Source organism: Apteryx mantelli, chromosome 1 (assembly GCF_036417845.1).
Source record: "Apteryx mantelli isolate bAptMan1 chromosome 1, bAptMan1.hap1, whole genome shotgun sequence".
NCBI classification, from domain to species: Eukaryota; Metazoa; Chordata; class Aves; order Apterygiformes; family Apterygidae; genus Apteryx; species Apteryx mantelli.
Genome location: NC_089978.1, coordinates 214,958,993 through 214,974,123, shown reverse-complemented (window position 1 = coordinate 214,974,123; position 15,131 = coordinate 214,958,993). Strand labels below are relative to the sequence as shown.

Genomic DNA, 15,131 nt, shown 5'->3' with positions numbered 1-15,131 from the left:
AGCAAACAGAAACTGGGTCCATTTAGGTTATAGACTGAGTATGGATTTTGGTGCCCCGGGTTGGTATTGTTGATTGCATGCAGTAGTTTCTGTTTTCTTTTATCAGGGCTTTCTGTGCAGAGTGGTATGTCAGTGAGTACTTTGCCTCCAGGTGGATCTGTTTATACAGATTTACTGGTTAATGTCCAGATTTCTGAAAAGTAGATTCACATTTATTTGTGTTTTATACAGATACTTGGACCAATAAACCAACTCACATTGAACTGAATGTTGAGAAAGACCAATTCACATAATGGAAACCATATATGCTATTTTACATTTCCATCAACCACTACAGAAACAAACAAAACTTTAAAAATAAGCATGTGGATTTGCTTATTTAAGGTCTAAATCCATCAATGGAAATATTTTTGGAAGGGACCACAAGGTTCTGGAAACTATATGAGATTAACGAAACAGATTTTTCAAAATGAAGGACTTGGTGACAAAGGAACTAGTTTAATACCAGCGCAGGACATTATTCTAGAGAACTGCACCGTCCATTGGACAGGCTGTTCAACGAGGACACGGGACACTTGGTACCTAGTTCTGGCTCTGCCACATTGCTGCAGGGCAGGAATAAGTCACCCATCCAATTCCTGGAGGCCGGGAGAGTATTCCAGGGAAGAGTGGTACTCTGCTCTCCCTCTTCTTGTACACTTCTGTGCCTTCCCCTTATCCACAGGATCTGGGGCTGAATACAAACATTCTCTGTCTTTACCTTATCATGTTAGTACAGACTCTAGCACAAGTGTAACACAAATAATAATGGCATCATTCACAGCCTAAGCTCTGACATGGGCCAGTACCAGATGGCTGAAAAGGACTGTTGTAGTGCAGGGAGACAACAGGTTGGGGGTCTGCACTGGTGTTTCAGAGCTTCAGTTCCTTGCAGTTTTTATCCTATGTATTAGCTAGCTGCTCTGCAGTTTCTGCTCTGGTGATGGACGAGAAGCATCATTGAAAGGCTTTGGATGAGCATTTCTGCTTTTGGTTGGGCCCATGGAAAGGGGGAGCAGTGGGATGCAAAAGTTGGGAGTTCTCCATGGAGCAGGTGACTCATGTCTAAGGACAAGCAAAGGACATGAAAACCTGTCTGTGGCTCAAATGGTTCCTTCTGTAGTGAACAGAAAGGGAATTCTGGCCACTTGCTCTCAATGAATGCTGGAAGTGCTGACGCCAAGGGGAAAGATGCTTAACGGAGATTCATACTAAGCTGAACTGGAAAAAGGCGCTTTCCTGATTCCTTTTAATTCATCATCAAGCAATATATAGGTTTTCTGGCTTTACATCTGTGTTGGAGCTTGGCCCCACATGCTATACAGAGACACCCTTTTGACCTGTGCTCTCCCTCAGTTAATGGCTAATGCCGTAAAGCGTTCCTATGATCATTAAAATAGGAGGCGTTATTCTTTCCCCCATAATAGTCTGACAATCTAATTTTAGTCACACTGAATGCAGTAATGACCCTATATTATCACAAGAAACTATTAAGTCGCCAACGCAAAGGTTGTTCCTATTGATTTTCTTCTTGGGTTGTCATGATAGAGCACAACTAATGAATGGAAATCCCCAGTCCAAATCATTTCTAAATAAATTACTCTCATAGAGCTTTTACTCTTAAATAGAAGAATTGATTTAATACTTTAGTGGCTTTTCTTCTTTCTAAACTTGCAATTTAGCCAACCTCAGACTACATTTATGAACCAAGCCTATTCTGTGTTAGCTGGTCCCCTCACGGAAGGCACACTGGGACTCCGAGAAATGTTATTTGCGAAGAGGAGGAAATTTCTGAGGGTCTGCATCACAAAATTCAAGGATTTCTCATTGTATGCCTGGTCTGTTCATTCTGTTCAGAGCATAAACTATAGGGCTATGTTGAGTGCTATACAAACATATGATAAGAGACTGTTTTTCCTACTTTTTGAGGAAAGGATTTTTTTTTTCCACTTCAGATTAACACTGCAGGTTAAGATCTGTGGTACAGACAGCCCAGTTGACTTTCTCAAGGTGACATGGGACATCTGTTTCCAAGACCCAGTTCAATGCCCCACATATCTTTTTTGGCTGTGTTCAGTCAAATAAAACAGTTGTTGTTTGTGTCATCTCTGGAAAAGAGCTTGTTACAGTTGAGAAGGAAATATGCATAAATCATCTTTGTAAGTGTTACTTTCACAGCAGTCAAGAAGCCTCCATGTAAGGGTCAGGAATCACTATGGGGCAGCACATGGGCTATAGACCAAGCTTCATATTGGCTAGGACCTACTGGTATGTTGTTGGATTGTGTTCACTAGATTTAATGAGGGTGTCCCCAGATCTTTCATCTGGGCCAGCTGAGCTCCTGCTAAATACTCCTTGCTCCATCTTGACCAGATTTTTAGAAGATGAACTAGGTGAGTGGATGCCATCTCACCTCACCCTTTGAAATCCCATCTAGACAGTGCGCATCCATCCACATCCCTGATTCTATTATTTACACCTGGCTTCCCCCAGCGCTTTGTGCGCTAGCTCGACAACCTCTGTCAGTCTCTTGCACTTCCTGCTAACTGAGATATTTTCTCACACTGCTTTGTGTTAAACCTGGTGTGGCCACCAGGGAGGCTGAGCTCTCGGTCTCTCTCTAATTGCTGACACCTCCTCATGAGCATCCCTTGCACTCCCAGGGGAATCCTGTGCCCATTCAGCTCAGCTGGCAGCCAGGACTTGCTCTGTCACTATATGGTTGCAGATCCCTCTCTGCCCATGAAGCTGTCATGCATTTCCTCTTTTTAACCTGTGCTGTTAGGGGTGTCACAAGAACATTTTCATTCCTTTGTCCACTTTGGCTTCACTGCTTGACTTCCCTGCACCCTTCATGCAGCATCCACTGAGTAACTCACCATGTCTGATAAGAAATAACACCCTGGTGAACAGTCATTTTCTCCTGCTGCTTCAGTAACTTGCTGATGCCTCTCGCTCTTCCTCATTTGAGGGCCAGTCTTATTAATTTGTGTTGGGTGGGAGATCTCCTCCCAGTGCTGAACTGCTCGTGTCAGTAAGATTGCACAGATTCTGAGCTCTCCCTTGATTTAGGTCTGAGTTCTGCACGTGCCTGACTTTAAGCGTCCCTCCACACCAGGAGCCGTGTCCTGAGATGCCTTCAGGCTGCCCAAGGCAGACACTTGCCAGGAAAACTGGCTCTGGAGGGACGATCGCTGCTGAGTTCAATGTGGGTATGTTAGTGCACATTAGGCAGCTGCCTCTGATTACCTGATCCCAAATCATTATGCCAGCAGACAATTTACATTGCTCTGCCACTTCAGCAGGAGAGCAGAGCTGGCTCATGACAGTGGTACTGCTGACTCAGTTATATTGGGAACACAACAGTGGCTTGAAAATCTTGTTTTTTTAAAACAAAATAAATGTGGGTTCTTATCCCAGTTATTATTACAGAAAAATCACAAACTGGAGTGGAATATGGTAGGTGCCCAAAAGAGACACACACCATATGCTAAGGACAGTCTAACTACAGAGAGGAAACACGTAGCCAGAAAAAAAGTAACAGGGACTATACAGTAATGCTGAGAGGTCGCAATCCAGGAGTAGTCATAGTAGCCAGACCCTTGATCCAGTGTAAATTTTCTACTTGACTTCTGGCTTTTAAACAAGAGAAGTTCAACTTTTCATGCTTTCCTTTACAAACACTAGTCCTAGAAATGTCCTGTCTAGGTATGAAAGCTTAAATTTTGTGGTAATCATAGGACCTGGGGTTCAAGGTGAACAATCAACATTGTCTGAGGTGACTGTGCTGTAATAGTCCCATTCTTTGATTTAGCTCAGCCACAAGACTGTTGTTGGACTTCTAGTGAAGGTCAAATCCTTTCTTAATGGAAATTTTATATTTAAAAATCATTTAGTTCACATTAAATTTGGTAATCCCTTCCTTTACCACACTTTCTTCTTTCCTTTTTTTAAGAAACCCTAATCTCAGTTCTAAAACATCAGAAATAGCGGAACAATTTTGTGAGTTTTTTTTTCCTTTCCTTGAAATGATTTAGCATTAGTTTTAAACCTGCTTGAGTGAATAAACTCATTAAAACTTTAATTGCATAGTTCTGCCAATTTGGTAATAATTTTGAACTAGCAATTGGATATTAAGTCCAAGAGAGCTTAAGATAACCTTTTGCCAATGCCAAATGACAAGAAATCTTTGAACATGTGATTAGGAAGGGATTGTTACTGTCTGTGTACACCCCCAATAGTGCTTAATTCACTGCAAGAGACCTCCAGCACTCTGCAGAAGAGAAAATACAAGAAAGACTGATGTGAGGCCCTGTCTCCCTGGACTTTGTTTTAGGACCTTAGAGTACTCAGGTCTTCTGTGCTGGTCCTTTTGCTTAGGAAGAAATTCCGCACAGTTTTCCTATGATCTTGCAGTTGCCTCTCAGATCTTTCATTCATGGCACTTACGTTTCATCTGTGAATGCAATTCCAAAGTACTCTTTTTCCTTCAGGTTGAAATGAGATGCCACCAGGTCAAGCAACTCCTTCGCCAAAAGCTTTGGCTGGAAAACAAGAAAGAAAGAAAGTGATCAAAAAGGAGAACTTTGATATAACTGCACCATGTTTCTGGAAGGAAATGCTGTCTTTGGAGGTACTCCATTGCCTTTTTTTAATGTTTCCCCTGATGTTCAAGCTAAATTTTCAAGCAACATTAGCTCCTTGAAGTGAGCTGTAGTTTCCCTCCTAGGTAAATAATAAAAAACAGGTGACTCCAGCCTCTTCAGTACTTAATTTCTCTACAGAGAGATGACCTACCATCTGCCAGTGTTCAGATTTGCCATGACCAGCTCACTCATGCCTCTCTGATAATCTAAGTTGTTAAAACTTTTTATCAGCAACCTTTACAAACACATTTCAGACACCCACTCTCACACACACAGCACAGATATATACTCATAACACTAATAAAAACATAGTGCCAAAAGATAGGATGTGACAGGACCAAATGAGAAGTAAATTACAAAACAGAATAGTTTCCCATTCAGTATTGCTTGTCATTTATGGATGAGGATGTGCCATAAAATTTAGGTACTTGGAAGCAAAGAGAGAAAAGTAACATGCACTTTCAAAATGCCCTTTGTAAGAACATAAAAGCTAAGCTCAAAGAAGCTCTTCATGACATACAGAGCACTGTGGGTTACTACAATGGGCCAATTTTGCATTCTGTGCAAAACCTTTGACTCTATGTCTAATGCTACCTTCTCCCTCTGTGTATTTCTACCAGCTCTGTCAAGCTTCTGTGTTTACTACTGTGCTGCTCAAACCTTGGCCATACTAGAGCTCTTGTCCTTACTATCCCTGGTAGGAAACTGGGGTAGAAGGGATCTGAGTAGATGTGACCTGTGATCCCACAGGCTTGTAATAGTCCCAGATCCTAGAACTAGGAATAGTCACAGCAGCTTTGACACAGCTGGGGCCAGAGATCCTAACAGCATTTTCAGATGACTGTTCATAAGGACTTGGTCTACAAATCTCTGTGCTGCAGACCTCAGTGAAAATAAAGCCCTCAGCCACCTTTGCTGCCCCAACAAGTCAGTCAAGCAGCTGAGTCAGTTACCCCTGCAATGAAACTGTTGTTGGGTAGAGATGAAGTGACTCAATGATACTGTACAGAAAATGGGTGGCAGGATCCAGGGAACCCTGCTGTCCTAATTGCCTGTCCCATCTGTAGATACAAATACAGCTTCCATGAAAAAAAACTTGATATGTATTTGACTCCCAAACAGATATATAAGACTCTCAATCTCTCTTTAAGAATGTCCCTAAACTCAACACTGTCCTAGTACTTGACACTCCTGAGACAAATGGCAGCCTGAAATACTTCTCTGGTGTTCATGTTTTTTGCTGGCCTCCACCCCACTCTGTCTCCCTGTTATGTCCTGGTGGAGTACCGCAGTTAAAAATAATGTCTATACTTTTTGTTTTCTATGCACCCAGCACAGCGGTGGTTTCTAGGTCATGCCAGGGAAGAAAGAAGCCATAGCCATGCTTAAATGCAGTACTAGCATAAACCAGTCCCTGAGCAGAATGTAAGTTGCTGTGTAGGAAGAAGAGTTGGCAGAAAACAAATTAGGTGGAACTTAACAAGCCTCGCTTTAATTCTCAAGTCAGACTTCTCAGGCACTGTGAGACTGTGGTGGAGTTTCTTTGACATGCCTACATTACCTGTTGCATTGCCTTTCAGAGACTCCTGAAATAGCTCCTGAATGGCAGTTGGAGCTGAGCAGACCAGGCACAGGGCCATGGCAATGCAACTGAATGGTTTCAGGGACTCAAGCAAACAGCACACCAGCTACACCAGTCTGTTTGGGGATTCCTCAGATACTTCTGTCCTGGCATTACCCTGAGTGTGATGGATGTTCCCAGCCTCTCTGTTACCTGTTAAGATGAAACTTCCTTCACTGGGACATTTTAAGGACAAGCTGTAGCCTTGCTTATAAGGTACTCAAATACTGTGACAAAAAGGATGTTAGGACTGTCAGATGCATTGAGCTACAGTAGGCTCTGCTCATATACTTACTGGGGGTGTTAGATGAGTTTTCAGCTTAACAACAGACAAACTAAGACAAATTTGTGAAGGAGAGGGAGGAAGGGGGGTTTGTGCCTGTGCCAATGTGCAGGTTCAGAGCCTAAGCCTGTATTGCTGTAGATGGTCTTGCTTTTCCCATACCCCTGCCCATGTCTCTCTGTTACCTTATTTCCTGATCAGGGAACTGATCAGACTGAACTCTTTCTGCACCAGAGAGGGATTTCTTTCCAGCCTAGTGCTAGCACAAGAGGAGGGGTGTGGATGCATGACCAGGAGTGGGTGTAGGGGATGGAAGGACTGACCCCCAAGCGGCAGTGTGGACTTTGACTGGCTAAGTGCCCACTTGCCCCAAATAGTGCTGTTTTCAAATCCTAGTGCTCCAGACCCCAGTTGTCCTCCGGGGCAGTGATGGGAGGCCAGGGTGGATTAAAGAGCTGCTATTCCTGTATCAGCATGGTGCAGGCACTCTGCTGCACATGATGGGACCATGATCATTCCCTCCCCTGTACCTTGGGGTTACTCAGAGCTTTATCATGTTGGCCTCCAATGATGAAACATGTTCATCATTTAGAGCCATAGGAACAGATCTAATTCAGCTCCTTTACTGCTGCGCTTGAGGTCCCCACCACTCCTGCTCCCCAGTCAGAGACCAAAAGCCCAAGTCCTTTTCCACTCCTGTCTCAGCACACAGAGCCTTGAGTGGTGCTCAGTGTTGCATTCAGATGACCATCACAGAGACAGAAAGAGGTGGGGAGGAGTAAGGGGGAGAAAAAGGCTTTTCTGCTCTGACATGATTCTGTAAACTGCAGGCACAATGACACCATTGCCTCTGCAGCCAAGGCCACTGGTGGAGGCAATTGGTGGAGCTGAATCTGGGCAGCCCCACAACAGCATATATTTCAGGCACTGTGCTTTGTGGCTGGCACTGCCTGTCACCCACTGCTCTGTGGTGACTCAGATATTCGATAAATGAGCAGTTGTGCTGCTGAGCAGGGAAGCCAGACATCAGCCAGCCTCACCATGTGTCCCAGCTGAGAGGGCAAGGGTGGGGAAGAAACGTGCTTAAAACACAGGAGGATTTTCCCAGGCCTAGAAGCAGCACTTGGAGGGGATAGGTTGGGATTTCATATACCACAAGAGAGCAGAAAAGAGCAATAAATGGATGATGTGAAACAGGCTGCCCATGGACATGGGGAAGTGATGGGTCCCTCAGCTTCAGCAAGTCAACAGTGTCATAAGGAGTGCTAGAAAAGGGGTAAAATCCCCTTCTCCTGATGTCCAGCCATGTCATGGAGCAGTGACTATGGGGCTTGCCCCACACACTGCTGCATCTGGCTCCAGGGCATCAAGTGAGGAGGAGGACCTGAAAGCACCAGCCTTCAGCCACCCTTGCAGACAAGATGGGTAAATGCAAAGTGCTGTGTGTAAGCTCTCTTTTAAGTGCTGCAAGTAAATGCTACTCCTTATCTCTGCTGAGTGAGACCTCACAGCTGAAAAAGCCCTGGAGTTTGGTCAGCATGGCGTGACAGTTTTCCCTGTGGCTGCTTCTCTCCCAACACAACTCCCCTTCCCCAGTTCTTGGCAGGGATGGAGACAGGGGCACAATCTCCACAGCCCTTGCTGTGGGGCCTCATCCAAAGCCTGCCGCATCAGATAAGGGAGGATAACTCTTGCCTTGCAAGATAAGGGAAAAGAACAATAGATGCAGACCCAGCACTGGAGCGGTGCCAGGTTAGTTACTGGCCCAGTGTCCCTGAAGAGCATTATAGCAGTGAACTTAAGCCCTACTAGTCCCTTCCAAGATTACTTTCCACTCTCCTCTTAAGCTCTGCAAGGTTACTGTCCCTTTTCAGTGCTGTGGAATGAGTCCTGTTTCCTCTCTACACAGATGGGCAATCTGAGTCTTTGGTGGGGGAAGGAGGAAAGTGCCTTCTGTAGGTAACAAAGACTTCTCAAGACAAACCTGCGCAGCAGGGATAAGGGCTGTAAAACCCTGGAAGGCACAAGCCGAGTTGCAGCCTGTCTCACTGTCTCAGGAGAGATCCATGCGCTGAAAGTTAACAGTTAATCTGCTTGCAGTTCGGGATGGGAAAGGCTGAGCAATGACCTCCTTTCATGTGAGCCGCACAGACAAAGAGCTCATTAGCAATGCCTGTGGCAAGTTGTTTTAATTCATTATTAATTTCTGGACTTCATTTTCCAGAGGGATATTCATTTTGCATTAATAAAACTTCCATCACAGACACACCGAGGAAGACGAGACTGGTCTCTGAGAGTAAGGAAATACATAGAAAGTGGGCCCAGGACCTTCTGCATCCCATATATCAGGAAAGTCCACAGTCTAGCCTGTGAATCCCACAAATGTAAATCGGGGTAATGGTGGCATTCAAAACAGAAACTGAACCATGTCTCCAGTGCTGCAGAACTGCAGAGCTGGACTTCAGTGACTGGTGACCTGCCCGGACAGCTGCTGACACCCCTCTGCATCTGCTGGTCTTTGTCTCCTTCCCACCAAGGCTGCTCCACAATCTGTGCACTGCACTGCCTTCAGACAGGTATTGATGGAGAAGCACTGGAGACAGGAGTGGTTCCCGGCATCCTCTGTGTGTGCAACCTGCTTCAGAAAAAGCAGTCTCTGGAAACTTATCATAGTTCTAGCTGGCTGGCCTGAACTTGGGACAGGGTACGCGAGCAGAAATTCAGTGGCTGGCACAGTGAGGGCTGAGTATGCTTTGCTGGTGGGGGATAGGTTATCAGAGCAACATAATCCTGCCAGGGTTTCACCTCCTTCTGTCTCACACTGTAAGGCCCTCTTTGCAAAAATACACATGAAAAACAATGCACTATAACTAAATTGTTTTTTTTACTAGAGAAATCATCACAGCTCTGATCGTGGTCCCAGCACACGGGACCTGTGGCTGCTGGCAGAGAACAGTCTGCTTCTGGCGAGGGCTCTCCACTGTGAGGAAGAAGGGCTGAGGGACCCATGTCCAGCATCATGGAGTCTCTAGCAGATACACTGGCCATTTCTTAGCCACAAGTCCTGTCCCCAAGGCTTTTCTGCATGGTAGTGAGTCAAATGCTTTTACAGATCTGGATTCCTACCTGCATTCCCCAGTTCCTGCTCCAGCCTTGAAGGCAGGGCAAAACTTTGCAGCCTGGGCTCCCTGGGCTTGCAAATATGAGGACAGCTTCCTCTCCGCACAGTCCAGGAAGCAAAATTTCATACCTTAGTTCTGTGACAATGGTTGCATTAGCCATGGATCTACCTGACAGGCATAATAGCATCATCCAGGGGAATCCCTGTCATCTACAGAGTGGGCAACTTTTCTGGAAAGTCAAACCTGACTTGGGAGTAGTGAACCCTCTGAATTTTCACCCTTCCCCATTGGGAAGGCAGGAGAGCAGAGATGGATTCACTAGGGGCTGCCTCCTTATTAGAAGAACAACCCAGACACCCTTCAACTGTGCTCTGGACAATGTCAGAGAGGTTCATCTCAGCAGCTCTATGACTTGCACCTACGCCAAGAAAACCTCTGCTCTGAAAAGGCACCAAAGATGGTGCAAGAGGGTACACATGGGATCACAGCCTTGCTACCTTACTGTGTTTCCCTGTCACTTAAAAGAGGGCCTCCTATACCCTCAGGCTGCAGGCAAACCATGTGCTAGAGAGAACTGCACCAAGAGAACTTCAGCTCATGCAATGCTCAAGCTCTGTTTTTATCTCCGTGGCTCTATTTTAAGGGGCATTCAGCAATGACAAGCCCAAGCTTTCCTGTGAGTGCGACTGGAAACTCCTCTTGCTGAGCTACTGGCTCCTCAGGCTGGCTCAGAGCCTGGGGTATAAACATCTGCCCATCTTAATGGACAAAACCGGAGAAGGGTAAGGGAAAAGATTTCTCCATAGCTTCAGCAGATCACTCTGTCAGTCATGTAAAAATACAGCAGAAAGCAGGCATTCCAGTATTAAATATTCAATATAATTAAAAGACAATGTTACTGGGATTTGAGCAGCCTGAGGAACTCCAGAGTCATGTGTTTCCCCAGTGGAAAGAAGGGCTGCCCACTTTTGGCAGAGAAGCATGTTTCTCAATGACAGCTTCCCATTACATTTAGAAATGAGTGAGTTATAGAGAGAGATTATCTATCCACAGTCCAGCAGTGCCATGAATAAAAAACAGATGACATGGTATTAGCAGCTGCTGGTACGCCCCTAGAAATGCAGGCACACACAAAGTATATTTTATTGTTTTATTAACTGTCAGACAAGCCTATCTATTCCCCCTCCCCATTTCATAGCTTTTGCCTAATTCTCTGTGGCAGAAGGTTTCTGTGAAATGCATAGTTTCAACATATGGACAGACGTCCACTGCCCAAATCCATCCAGCACAGAGACACACTGAACTGTGGGAACCAGGTAACTAGATCACGCTTGGTAATGCTTCGTTTCATTAGATTAAAAGGCCCATTACCATCTACTGTCTTCTTCCTGGAAGAACTTGCAGCTAGATACATAAAGGGACTAAGATGCTGCTATGCCAAATGATGCAATACTAAATCCTGTTTACAATACCTAAAAATCAGGCATTCAGCCCTGGAAGGAGGGAGCAATGCTGAGATAAATGTCTAAACTCCTCATGGCATATGCCAAAGAGTTTGTCTAAGTTCCTGGACTTGGTGGCTGGCAGCCTCGAGACAGTTGTCTGTGCGAGCCCGAGATTCACAGTCATTTTTGCTTGGGCTGGGGAGCAACGTCTGTGCTAATATACCAATCACGGCCAGGCACAGGCTCCAGGGCTGTCTCAAATCATCTGTATTTAACTATGAGCACATGCTGATGTTGGCATCAGCACCCTTCCAGCCAAAGCCTAGGGGATAGTATGGGCCAGAGACTAGTCCCAAAAGCAGCATAGACTAGGTCACCCAGTTTGGGGAAGAAAGAGAGTTTACCCCTGGTAAACACAAGCTGGGCTGTGCCATGTGGCTGCAAGTCCAGACAGCAAGCCCTGGCCTATTTTATTTATGAGCACAGACGTAGCAGATGCTGTCTGTCGAGATCCCAAGCAGGTTGGGCCTGTGCAGTTCAGACTGCAAAATGTGGCTAGTCCAAACCATCCTCTCGAGTCTTGTTGACCCAGTCCAGTTTTGCTAACATTCAAGGGCTGTTTTGCTATTTGCAAAACATCTCTTCAGTTACTTGGTTTGAAACATAAGAACCGTAGGCTCTGGAATGTGCTGTGCAGCCATCATCTGGAGAGGTGAAGTGGAAAAAGGAACAATTTGCGTGAATACAGAATAATTCCTCCCTCAGCTATACCCAGACCTGTACCGAGAAGCTCACATGTGGCAGGGTGCAACGCTCCCTAGTCAGCTTGCAGCGTCTCTCAGCCATCTCAAGCCTTGGGCGGTGCAATCAGAAGGAAATAATAGTGCAAAACGGTGATTTGCACGCAATTCTCCCCCCTCCACCAACTACCGTAATTTGCTAATGAAGTGGAGCTGCTCAGCTTTGCTGCAAACTCCAGGTGCCCTCACTGAATTCAGTCATCTGCGAAAACTGGCCACAAAACTATGCTCCAATAACATGGTGATAAGTAGAGATGCCCTTATAGACAGTGCTGGAAACAGTGCACAGACCCTTTGTGTTCCCACTCTGTTTCTAAAAGAGGTTAGTTATTCAGTGGCCAGCAGCGTTATCTACTAAAGGCCAGCAGCACACGTATACCCATATGCATTAGGCAGTACATTACCCCATGATAGTTACGGACCGTAACTCCCTCCCGCCCCTGCTTCCTTGTGCATGAAATACTGAAATCTCTCATCCAGGGGCCATTTAACTGTCACTCACTCACAATTCTTTTCTTGTCAAATTGGCTCTGCCAACAGCTCAGTCACCCAGTTGTTTAACCCATTTTATGCACTTCAAAGAAAAGAAAAAATCCAAAGTCGCTCAATAGTAATATTATGTAAATACTAAATAACGTTTCTTTCAGCTAGTGTCTCATCCGAATACAGTGTAATAACATTGTACAAATCCACTCAGGCTGAAGACTTGGGGCCTTAGGGGTTTGAGCTTTGAAATTCCCCTTATGGGATAGATTTACCATTCTTTAATTCCACATTAGTGTGTCAATATACGGAGTGCGCATAATCAAAACAGGCTGAGATATATTTATGTGAAAAATTATTCATCGAAATGCAAGATGCCTGTAGAGGGAACGCCTTATATTTTATCAGGAAACAGCTGAACTCTGTCAGTGTTAGGGACAGATGATGGTAGCATTGCTCACACTGGCACGAGCAGCACCTCTCTCACAGAGTCAGTGGTTGGCTCTAAAATGTATTATTTTCCTCATTTACATAGAAAAATGAGACAACTTGCCTCCAGCAACCTCCTCGGGAATGTGGAGGGTGGTGGTGGAGTGTCACTGGTGTTTTTCTTGAAAAGTCAACACCCGCAAGATGTGGGCATTAAGATTTATTAGGGTCAGAGAGACAAAGACAAAAAAAAATCCCCAAGTTTTTTAAAAAGGTATGTTTGGGAAAACGATTAGAAATACCCTACTGACAAGACTCCTTAAAAATATTCACAGATAGCTGTATTTCTGGGTTTATCTAATACCTGGCACTCAATATCTTAAGTCAAAATCCATTACTGATACTCACTAATTCCCCTACATATTAGCATTATAAATCTGCTTAAATATTTTTGTAGTCAGAGAAAGCAAAGCAGAGAGCATGAGTTGGCCAAGTCTGTGGGGCAAGTTCATGTCAAAGTCAAAATGTGATTCCGGATGTGGATTTACCAGCCTGTGGGGAAGGGAAAGCAGTGGGTGGGAGGAAAAGGACACTTTTGGGTCTGTAGCATCCCTCCGCCCCTCGTTGCCTGACGCAGCGGCAGCTGCATGCACCCCCATTCAGACTGGGTCTGCATCAATGCCCAGTGACCCCATTCCTGATCGTTGTCCACTGGATCTTACTGTGACTCCAACAGTGTTTCCAAGTAACTGCATCCAAAGAGACTGGCTAGCCAGCTGTCACTGTTGCTGAGACAGAATAACTGCCCATCTTCACCACTCCAATGCTCAGACCCTTCTCTCATGCATGACAAAACCCTCAGTGCTTCCCTCTTTCCTCCCTTAGACCTCTGCCTGCTCTATCTACTCCCTGTCTCTCCAGAAACTTGCAGCTTCACATCCAAATCCACACGAAGCAGCTAATGTCTCCCAGTACAGCTGAAAGAGCAGGCTGATGGCCTGAGGACAGAAAAAGGGTGAGCTGCGTTTTGTAGCTGGCGCCTGCTTTGTGTGCGTGCTTTTTATCCGTACAGCTGAAGCACAACAGGAACAGCACGCCTTAAGGGTCACCCTATTTCTGTCTGGGATCCCCAGAAATAAATATCTCTACACTGTGCAGTCTGGATGTGCTGGCTACGTGCACATCACTTTCCCAGAGCATCTGTGCCAGGGCTGCTGTATCCCAGTGCACTCACATATGCCAGAGCACTGATCAGTGCATGCACAAGCAGCCCTCTGCATGGGGTTTTCAGAGGCCTGAGAATCGAATGCAAGCGGCCAAAATCTTAACAAATGCCCCGAGTTAGTATTTTGGGGCAATAAAGGAGGTTGTGCAAGGTAGCCTCGTATGGAGGGTAACCTCCATCACATGTATGCCTCATAACTCATACTCTGTCTACAGGTTTGTACTGTACATAGGGACAAATTCCCTTTCACCTGAATATCAGAGAGAATATATTTTGTGTCGTGGCATTGCTGTTCACACCTTCTCATTTCAACCTCCGACCCTGAGTTCATCTCACCCACGGAGATCTAATCGTGTCAGAGAAGCCCACTTGTTATGTCTTCCTCCTCTCATCATCATTACTCATTTTTTCCTGCTTCATGGCCCTTTCTCCTTTAGCTGCACCTTCAAGGAGCTGAAGGGCTCAGTAACAGTGCATCACCCCTGAGTCCTTTGAATAGGGTCCAGAAGCATGAACTGAGAGAGATCTGAGCAACCACAGATGTAAGGCCAGTTTGCAAGGGCAAACAATCACTATTTTATAAGGGATTCAGTAAGGAAAATGTAGAATTCCATATGCTGACTGATGTAAAAATTGCTTTTGTAGCACTGCCAAGGTCACTTCCAGCTCAGCTAATCAACCATGAAAACGTCACTGAAGCAAGTAAAAAAGTTGCCCTGAGTCAATTTGCACGTGCAACTTTTATTATTCTTTATTTCAACTTTCTAGGTTTGTCTTTGGATGATTGGAGGAAGTGGATCCTTCCTGTATTAATTGTCTTTGGGATTCTCCCAAAACCTAAATGACATCAAATTTGTGTTGTCCTTCACGAGACAATTCTGAAAACAAGCCTGGCTTACTGCTTGGTTTGCTATGTATTTATGCTAACAAACGCTATCTTCTCAGGGAGACTATTCTGTGGTTCATGGAACATTTTATAGTAATGTGAGGAGCTGCATTCTATGGATTAGTATCATTTTGATGAAGATTCAATCCAAA

The 15,131-nt window shown here is 45.1% G+C and overlaps 1 protein-coding gene across 1 annotated transcript in view; it reads right to left on the bottom strand.

Moving 5' to 3' along the window:
• Positions 1 to 15,131, bottom strand: part of FRMD4A (FERM domain containing 4A) — a 153,417-nt gene that overhangs the window by 98,849 nt on the left and 39,437 nt on the right. The window contains exon 3 of the mRNA XM_067317001.1: positions 4,489 to 4,583. Coding sequence (XP_067173102.1) covers positions 4,489 to 4,583 — 95 coding nt within the window. The remainder of the gene's footprint in view (positions 1 to 4,488; positions 4,584 to 15,131) is intronic.